The following is a 9,207-nucleotide window of genomic DNA, read 5'->3' as shown; positions in this document are numbered from 1 at the left end:
CCGCTGTCTCTTTGGATTTGTCCTTTCTGAATACTTTTTAGTTACTTCAACTGGTCTTCGGAATATTAATAAGACACTCTTTTATTCCGTCCGGCTATTTTCGCCTTCAAAATTCATTTATTTTCTTCTCGCTGTCTATTTAATTTGAACCAGTTAAGATGCGTAATTAGTATTTAAATCTTTCCTCCAATCCTCTCTTCCTCCCTCCCTCCTGTAGCTCTCTCTCTCTCTCTCTCTCTCTCTCTCTCCCTCCCTCTTCCGCACTCTATTTCTCACTCGCACAAATTCTACATGTCTCTGTCGCTACGGCAACCAATGCTTTTCCCCTCTTCCAGGCGCTAAGCCTCTCTCCCACTCCCTTCTTCAGTGGCATGAGGTAGGCATGTGAGTCCATATCTGTCTTGAGAGTGAGAATCTGCATGTTTTCAAGTGTGTGTAGATGTGTTGCCTGGAAGTCAAGAGTGTGCCGTAAATCTGGACACAGATGTTGAGTTTTGTTTGATGGCTCGGGATGAGGCTTAACGTAGGGAACGCATCCACAGGTGTGTTCGCACTCGTTTGTGAGAGTGTTTCTCTGTTGATCTTGCGCTGCGGTGTGTGATCTGGTGGTTTGGTTCTTAATGACCTGTGTGTTTTTATTTGTGTTGCCTACAGCCATCTGTTTATGATCTTTTAGTCAGTGTCAAGACTGAAACCTCTCCCTTCCAGCTCTCTTTCTCCTCTCTTTTTGTCATCCTCATTTCAGAGATGATCGGAGCAGCGAGGAGCCAGTGAACAGGCAGAAGCGATGGAGCGATGGTAAGCACCGAACAGACTGTTTTGGTTGCACTGTGCTCTCAGATCTGACCAATTAGTTTCCTGCAGCCCGTTGGGTTGCATCAGCTTCTGCTTTATGTCTCTTTCCATCTGTGCACGGTTCACGCCTCTCAGTTATGTGTTTTTTCTGATCTCTAGCCTTTCCTTTTCAACCCCTCCTTCCGTCTTTTCGTTGCTTTGTCTCTCCTTCCCCATAGCTCCATCTCTCCCCACATTGGATTCCTTCCCCTTAGGAGCTTCCTGCTGGTCACTGTAATTTTTTGCACTGCCACCGGTGACACAGATGAAAGAAAGTGGGAGGAGTTGGGCGAAATGCAGATGCCAGTCACCGCGCAGGCCAGCACCACTCAGCTCTGGGCGGTGGACTGGGGTCCCACGCAGCCCCTGGAGGATGAAACCCATCACGTCCTGTCCAGCCTGGAGACGGAGAGTCTGAGGGTGACCCCGTCCCAGGACTGGACGCATCATCGGAGTGCGGCCACCAATCAGACGCAGCGCCCAACTACTGGAGAGAGGGACACGATAGAGACAGAGGAGCCGGACACCAAGGAAGGTTGGTATCCGTGAAATTAGTTCTTTATCTGAGAGCTGCATTGCCAACAGGGATCTGGGCTCATGCTGTTCCTCAAAGTAGCAAATCTGCGCTTGAGGAGAGCTTAGATTTCTCTCCCATTGTGCAGAAGGCAGGCATAAATCCAATCAATACAATTTTACCTGATTATGACACTCTGCCCACTCTTTTCGCCCCCACATACCTCTCCTGAAAACGGCTTCTTGTTGCTTTCACTCAAACGTCTTTCTTCACGTTCTTCTACATCTCTATTTCTTTTTATTACTTTTTTTATAGGGTTGTGGGACATTCGAAATTTAATGACTTTTGAAATTCTAGTGTAATTCTTGAATTTGAATTGAGGTAGCAAACAGAATTTACTTTTATGCATTTGGCCAATGTTTTTTTAAAGCGATTTACAATGCATTGAGAGTATATTTTATATTAGTTTATGCACTGCCTGGAAGTTGAAACCATGATCTTGTCCTTGCAATCACCACACTTTACTCTTTGAGGAGTGTATTGTTAACTGTAATTCAAATTAGAACTTAAGGAATAATATTCATACAACTGCTATTAGGTGTACTTTATGAGTTGATGACATCATACCCACAAGATTACCCCTTTAGATTAGATGATGTCAATATTTGATGCTTGAAATTCAATCAATAGACCTTATTCAGAGCAGCGCCATGACAGGTATGAAAGCGAGGCTGTGAGGGATAGACTTACCGTGTTTTCAATGGCATCCGCTGTAAAAAGCTGTACAAAGCTCCTAGATCACTTATAATTTTCCACAACTCATATTGCCTGGAGTTTTTCGTCTACTATAATTTCTCGGAAAGATATTTTTGCTGTGTTTTGTCAGCAGAACAACCCAACACAGAAAAAATGCATTGGATAACAGTACAACTCACTGAAGAGATGTATGTCTATCCCTCACAGCCTCACTTTCATTCCCGTTAAAAATCAAAGATGGCGCTGCTGTGAATAAGGTCTAAAGAATTTCCATAAATAGATTTTTGTATTTTATTTAGTATTTCACTTATCTATGTATTTATACACATAATTTATATATAATTATACTATATTAAATATATTTATTTATTAAATGACATGTATAATGCATGCAATAATTAAATTGTATTTATTTATTTATTTTAAATGGACCATTATGGAAGAGAACTTAATTTTTTTCCATTTCCAAAATGAACATTTATCCCCAAGTCTCCAAAATGGCACCAAATATGAATATTTTTTCAAGGATATAACCAAATATTCAAGATTTTGTGGGACCAAATGTAAATGTTTAGGAATCGGTCACTAAAAATCCACATTTGTTGGCCACGACTCTGAACATTGGAGGGAACATGTCCCCTTCCATGTCTATTTTTTTACCTATTTCTCTTGCTCATTGTGTAACTGTGTTGAATTTCTTTGCATTGCAATTCAGCATGTCCTCATCCATTCATTCCAATTCGAAGTATAATTCAGCATCACATGGGTGCAATTCAATTGAAAACCACTCAAATTGAAAGGGAGCCAATTCTTCTGTAGTACTGCTCACTCCGTCTGATCATTCTTTTCCTGTGCCATTTCTTTCTTCAGTGGACCCACAGTTTTATGTGACGGTGACAATTTCATCTCTGCTGATTCTCACTGCGGTCATCATCTCTGCTAAACTCTGGTGAGACGTTTCAACACTCCTCTGCTTGCACGGTTCTGTCATACATCCCCTGAGACAGCTTGCTGCCCTGTGTGTGTGTGTGTGTGACTGACTGACTGAACAGTCAGTGTGTCATAATGGGTTCACACAACAGATTTCCACAAACTTTCAGTCAAGGGTTCTGCTGTTCAGTAAGACTTCCCTGCATGCACAACTGTTAAAAATGTCATTTATGGATATTCTAACTCTGCAGACACTAACAGTGTGGACACCTTACAGTGTTTTATTGTGCTGGTTTAATTAGAAATGTAGCCGGGAGCATTGGGGGACATCAGGCACAGGAATGCATTTGTACTTACTCGGATGGCAGCATTCAATCGCATAGGCGATCATTAAAATGATATAGAGAGCTGAGGAATGGCCCATATCATCCTGAGAGTAACTATAAACACGGGGTGACAGGTTATGAGTGTGATTTATTGCTACTTGCCTTAGTTTATGCTAGAATGTTCCCCTTGCTGAATTCAGTTCCATTGAAACGTGTCAAAAACTTCAGCCAACACACTCGCATGGCAATTCGTAACTATTTTACATTTTGGCAAACTGATGGCTAATTTGTATGAATACGTTTTCGTACGGTCTGCATAGGCACAAAGTATACTTTCGGTTTTTGCATACGCTAGGGTATGTCTATTGTGCAACAGAAATTTTGTCAAACAGCATTATACACGTACATAGTCTACTACTTTTTTTTTCTAACCGCACAACATTTTTTATTGCTTATTACTTATGGAGAGAAACAGTTCAGACATTGTACACTAGAGAACTTGTGTGTATGCATGTTTAAAATGTCTGTGAATGGTATTGTACTTTGAAAGGCTGTGCGGTCCACTGTACCCAGACACTACGTGATATAGGCCTATACAATGATTTAAAAAAACACACACCGTGATATCAGTTTGCAATATCAAGCAGCAACGGACTGTTTTTGTACACCTAAAAGAACTGGAAACACCGGAAGTCTCGCAAATTCAAGTTAATGGCCGCACCGTGAAACGGCTTCTCAAACAAGAAAGAATGTTGGGCAGGACTTTGTCCATCTAAACTGCCCGCGAAGGGTCAAATGATTGGATTGTTGTTTGCAAATTTATGTCTGAGCATAGCCTATATATTGATTTCATGGTGACTTTAAAAATAACAAGGTAATACTTTCCGCTTTAGGGGGTTGACCTTCGTGCTTACATTAAATAAAAAACTATTCTGTACGAATCACATCGTACAAAGAATACAAAATCGCCACCTCGTAAAATTGTTTCGTTTTCTTATCAGGTTGCTTCAGCCAATTCCATAGCCTACTTTATTTATGCTGCGGTAAAGCAATGGTGCAGCCGTGCAGATAAATCAGACATTATGGGACTGTTTGAGAGCTTGTTTGTAAGATCGATAAAAAGGTCACATATCGCGAACTCCCGATAGGTTATGTTAGCGTGAAGCCGCCACTCACGTAGAAGATCAGACTGAGCGAGCCGAATGGGATTTTATTGCATGCACAAGCTACATCTCTGTAATTAATCTCCGAATGCCGCACACTTGCCTTGAAAGACACCCTCGCGCTCGTTTAACAACCCCCAGCCCTCCACCCGTCATCCCATCAGAGCAGAGGTGGAGTGAACTCACTCCTGAGTCACTGCAGATAAGTGCGTGTCGGTGTGGGGTATTAATATTACATGGGACGTCACACAGTGTCTGCGACACTTTGTCTTCCTCATGGTTGCCGGACAAATATGATTTTAACTGAATATTTCAGCGTCTTTCTCTCTCTCTCACACTCATTCGCATGCTTTAATTTCCCCTGCTCTGTTTTTTCGCTGAAGGCAGTCTATTAAATTAAGCCAGTGAGTGAATGAACTTCCTGTCAGTATCACTGAAGTGTTTGCCTTCTATTCCTTTATATTCTTTAATCCTTCTTTTCACGCCTCTTTCTCACTTTTCTCCAGTGTTCTCGAATATTTCACTGGCTGTCGTCCTAATCTCTCTCTCCCTCTCTCTCTTTCTCATTCAGTTACGACCGCAGTCTCTCCCAGCGTCCTCCACCTCTCTCCCTCACCATCCCTCGTTCCATAGCTCAGGAGGACAGCAGGCAGACACTGCACAGCACTCCATCCTTCTCCGACAGAGAGAGGTAGTGTGCGTATACTGTAAGCCTGTGAGACAGCCAGGGTGCCAAGACTGGTTTAGGTACTTAGTGTGTGTGTGTGTGTGTGTGTGTGTGTGTGTGTGTGTGAAAGAGGAAAAGCCAGAGTTAGCAAGACTGGTAAGCCAGTCACTGACTGTCAAAGGGAACAACATAAATAAATAGTAAATGTTCCCAACAAAGAGCACAAGTAGGGACTACACTAAATTTGACTGATTTGTTCATTTATAATCATGTCATGGTGTCTGTGGATACTTATTAAAATGTCAAAGGCCTGGTTTCACAGACAGAGCTTAGATTAAGCCAAGCTCAATTAGGAGCTTTTATAAACATGTCTTAGAAAAAAACATTACTGGTGTGAATCTTGAGACAAAACAATGGGACTGACATATTTTAAGATATGTCAGCAAGTTGCTTTCAATTAAAACAGCTCAAATATTAATTAAAGTTTATTTTAGGACTAAATTTTTGGATTCTAATTTTAGGACTAGCTTAAGCCTTGTCTGTAAAACTGAGGGGAGGTTTTCAAAAAGCATCCTAAATAGTACAGAAAGGGTCTTGTTAAGACAGACTAAAAGGATTATGATAAATGTGTACGTATATAGGCAAAATGTTGTGTATTATGAATTATATTGTGACATAAAATTAATTATTAAGATTAAATTATATCATAAAATAGTATTAAATAGGATTACATTTATATTATTTCATGAACTCATTTAGTGAAAAACTGTAAGTGGAAAACGTAAGTGGTCTATTTGAACTTTTACTGTAGTTTATGCATATTTTGTTGGAAACAAATAAACAAATAAATATTAAGATTATATTTATATTTGTGTCATAAACTCCTTTGGTGAAAATCTGTAAGTGGAAAACTGGCCTAATTATTTGAAGTTGATTTCTACTGTATGTTAGTTCCCACATATATTGTTAGATATAAATAAATAAATAACTCGTATTTATCAAATACATATGTATTAAATCATTCATTATAAAGAAATGTGTTCAATTAATTAAATTAGAATCTATTTTAATTGAAAAATGCATACCCTGTATGCATATCATCACGGCTGATTGTGTGAAAATGAAGCTGTGTAAATAAGTGTGTTGTTAGATCACTGGTAATGGCTTGCAATACAAAACAGCCAGTTAGGCATTGTTGTGGATGTTTTCTTCAATCGTTGTGAATATTTTAACAGGAGCGATGCAGAGAGAGAAACAGAGCGTGCCATCCATGAAATCAGACCCCTTCCTGCTGCTCTGTGCATTTCAGAATTAATCTCACACTCGATAATAGAGTGAGACCCTTATTAATTTCATTTGCCGTGTCTTTCTTCATCTCTTTACCCCTCGCTGCAGGATACCAGTGGTCAATCTTTGAAGAGCCGACTGTTCTGAGCATGATAATCAAATCCCGTGGGCATGACACAGACTTTGGTGTGAACACATGGGCAAACCATCCGAATGTACATAAAATGCAGATTGACACATGTGGATATGTGGATGTGTACATCTGTTTGGACACTCTGATGGAGACTGTGAGGTTTTGTGGTCCAATGGCTCTTCGTTTCTGACTGTACCTCTTTCTTCCAGTGCCGTTTGTACAGTATTATATTCATTAGCTCAACGCAGCCATTCACAAGGGCTCCGGGAATGCTATGTCCTCTACCATGAAAACAATCATTAGCTTCTGATCTTGGAATAAGCTGTGATGTATGTAGTCATTAATTTAGTAACCGGCGTGACATGCTTGCAGTGGCCTATCTCTCATGCATACAAAGGTTACAGCTGCCTACCGCTGCCTTTATCGCACTTTGTGTAGCATTTATTTGGGCTTAATGAATGACTGCAGTTATTTTGAAGAGTTAAATATAATTTACATCATCTGTTTATAGTGTTTTGTTTAATATGGCTCTGTGTCTCATGGCAACAGCGACTGCAGCGACGTCAGCTGATAAAAACAGATATCTGGAAACACCTCTGCAGTGTTATCTTATAATTTACTCTATCTGACGGACGTTTTTGTAATTCTGACTCAACATCTGTTGAGGTGTTCGTGAAACTTAAGTAATTCTATTCCAAGTGTGTTGTTATACTAAATCATGGCCATATATCTCTTCTCGGGGTGTTTGAGACCTTGATAGAGAGGAAATAAAATAGTCTTTTTGGTTAGCAGAAGGCTAGCAAACACCAAAATGACTGATGTGTTTGATATATTCGTGTTGAGTTTATGTAAAGCACAATTAAGGACATGTATGAAGACAAACTGAAAAACAAGCTTGGTGCTTCCATGGCATATTTAGTTTGAAAAGCAGTTAAAAAAACATGCCACACAAGTTTGTTTGATGTCTCGCTACGCTAACAACCCATGGCTAGCGAGGCAGCTTGGGGATTCTTATTTATATTTATGAAACGCAACTATCAGGAGGGTTCGGGTTTTCAGACGGTTGAAATCTTTTTAAATCTGTTCTGTAGTCTGTGTGAATTGCTACTGATTTTACCTCTGTATTTTGACATATTTTATGTATGAAAGAGGATATTGGCTTTCTGTTCCAGAAGGGAGCCAGACAAAATTGTTAAAGCTATGCGTGAATAGCTATCTGGCAAATGTTTAACGTTATCCAATAGAGTGCATCAGTGTCCGCCCACTTTTTCAGCGGCCTTGATTACCGAAGTATTTTTACCATTAATCTTTCCCATAGGGATTTGTCTGTGTAAGAGTTATAAGCCATTAACCAAACCAACCAGCTATAAGATGAATTACAACATGACAAACTTTGAGTTGAAGCAAAAAAGTGAACATTTGAAAACTGGACAAAAATACGAGACTGCATTCTTAATAGCTTTAATGAGGGAAAGAACTACAATCCCATGAAGCATTGCCAATGACATAATTGAACTAAAAATTATGGAGATTGATTTAAAGGTGTTGAATAATATATATTGAAACAATATATTTTAAGTTCATTCATATATTATGCATACAAATATTTAAGTAGTTTGAGAGCATAGGGAGACTATGTCAATCGCATTGTTTAATATGAGTGGGCGGCCGCTGAATTCTTTTGGAGTGATTTGCTTGTTGCGACTGATTAGTGAAATTTTCTGTACAGCATCATGGGTAATGTAGCTTTTCACCATGCATTCAGATGTTCAACATGATTATTAAAAAAAAGTTTAAATAATGCGGACTGATGGCTTCAACAGAAGCATATACCATCGATTAACAACCTCATAGCTTACGTTAGGTCTTTCTAATGATTAATAAGTTATAATTAATAATCAGTTCCCCTATGGAGAAACTGAATGGTACTTCTGGAACCCGACTGTAGCTCTCTATAGCCTGTGCGGTCTAAGTGATGTCATCGCACAAGGAAAGTCATTTCAGAGGAAGAGCAAGTTTTTATTCTTTAGAATATGCACTGATGAATTATTCACAATATGACGAAGAACAAAACATGATCAGTTTTGATTTATATTGATACATATTGACTTTAAACCAGAAGAAATCCTTCTTTAAGCTGTATTTTTCAAGGAAATCATAATTATCCCCTCTCAAATAACCACGTAACTCATGAAAAACACTAAATGGCTAAATGAAGAGAATAAGAAACTAATGTGCCATTATAGTTTATGGGCACAGCAGATTGAATTCTCAATTCATGTTCACATCATGCACAAGAAGCTACACTATGTGAGATATGTTTAGAGGTTTCACATCATTTATGTAGCACTGCCTTAAATATGTGGTTCATTGTACTGTGAAGTCAATAAAAAGCCATCTCTGGTGTTTTAAAACGTGTTTCTGTGGCATGGTTTTTGAAAGGACTTCCTATTTGACAGTGACTCATACAGTCACGCACAGCAAACAGTCAGGCCAAAGGGACACCGGGAGGATTCATTAGCCATCGCACAACAACAAAACACCAGGACACAAAAACACTTCACACGTTCACCTCAGACGCGCACACACTGTATGTA

At 39.3% G+C, this 9,207-nt stretch overlaps 1 protein-coding gene across 6 annotated transcripts; it reads left to right on the top strand.

The window, feature by feature from the left end:
• Nucleotides 1–28: 28 nt before the first annotated feature.
• pianp (PILR alpha associated neural protein) lies at nucleotides 29–9,028 on the top strand. Of its 6 annotated transcripts, none has more exons than XM_082148832.1 (6): nucleotides 29–376; nucleotides 746–798; nucleotides 1,100–1,369; nucleotides 2,975–3,053; nucleotides 5,095–5,214; nucleotides 6,586–9,028. In XM_082148832.1, exons 1-6 carry the CDS (start codon nucleotides 372–374, stop codon nucleotides 6,605–6,607), a joined length of 549 nt encoding a protein of 182 aa, XP_082004958.1. In that variant the 5' UTR covers nucleotides 29–371; the 3' UTR covers nucleotides 6,608–9,028. The 6 variants fall into 6 exon arrangements, with proteins under 6 accessions (XP_082004958.1, XP_082004955.1, XP_082004954.1 ...); XM_082148829.1 differs by having other exon boundaries at nucleotides 1,014–1,369; XM_082148828.1 differs by having other exon boundaries at nucleotides 29–542; nucleotides 1,014–1,369.
• Nucleotides 9,029–9,207: the final 179 nt, after the last annotated feature.

This window comes from Leuciscus leuciscus (assembly GCF_965113295.1).
Source record: "Leuciscus leuciscus genome assembly, chromosome: 20".
NCBI lineage: Eukaryota > Metazoa > Chordata > Actinopteri > Cypriniformes > Leuciscidae > Leuciscus > Leuciscus leuciscus.
Note: the sequence above shows the minus strand (reverse complement) of the source record. Positions and strands in the feature narration are given on the sequence as shown.

Bases quoted from the DNA above. Each gene is read 5' to 3' on its own strand.
- pianp (XM_082148829.1), top strand. The intron at 1,370-2,974 runs GTTGGTATCCGT...TTCTTTCTTCAG, and splicing joins GGAGCCGGACACCAAGGAAG to TGGACCCACAGTTTTATGTG. The intron at 3,054-5,094 runs GTGAGACGTTTC...TTTCTCATTCAG, and splicing joins ATCATCTCTGCTAAACTCTG to TTACGACCGCAGTCTCTCCC.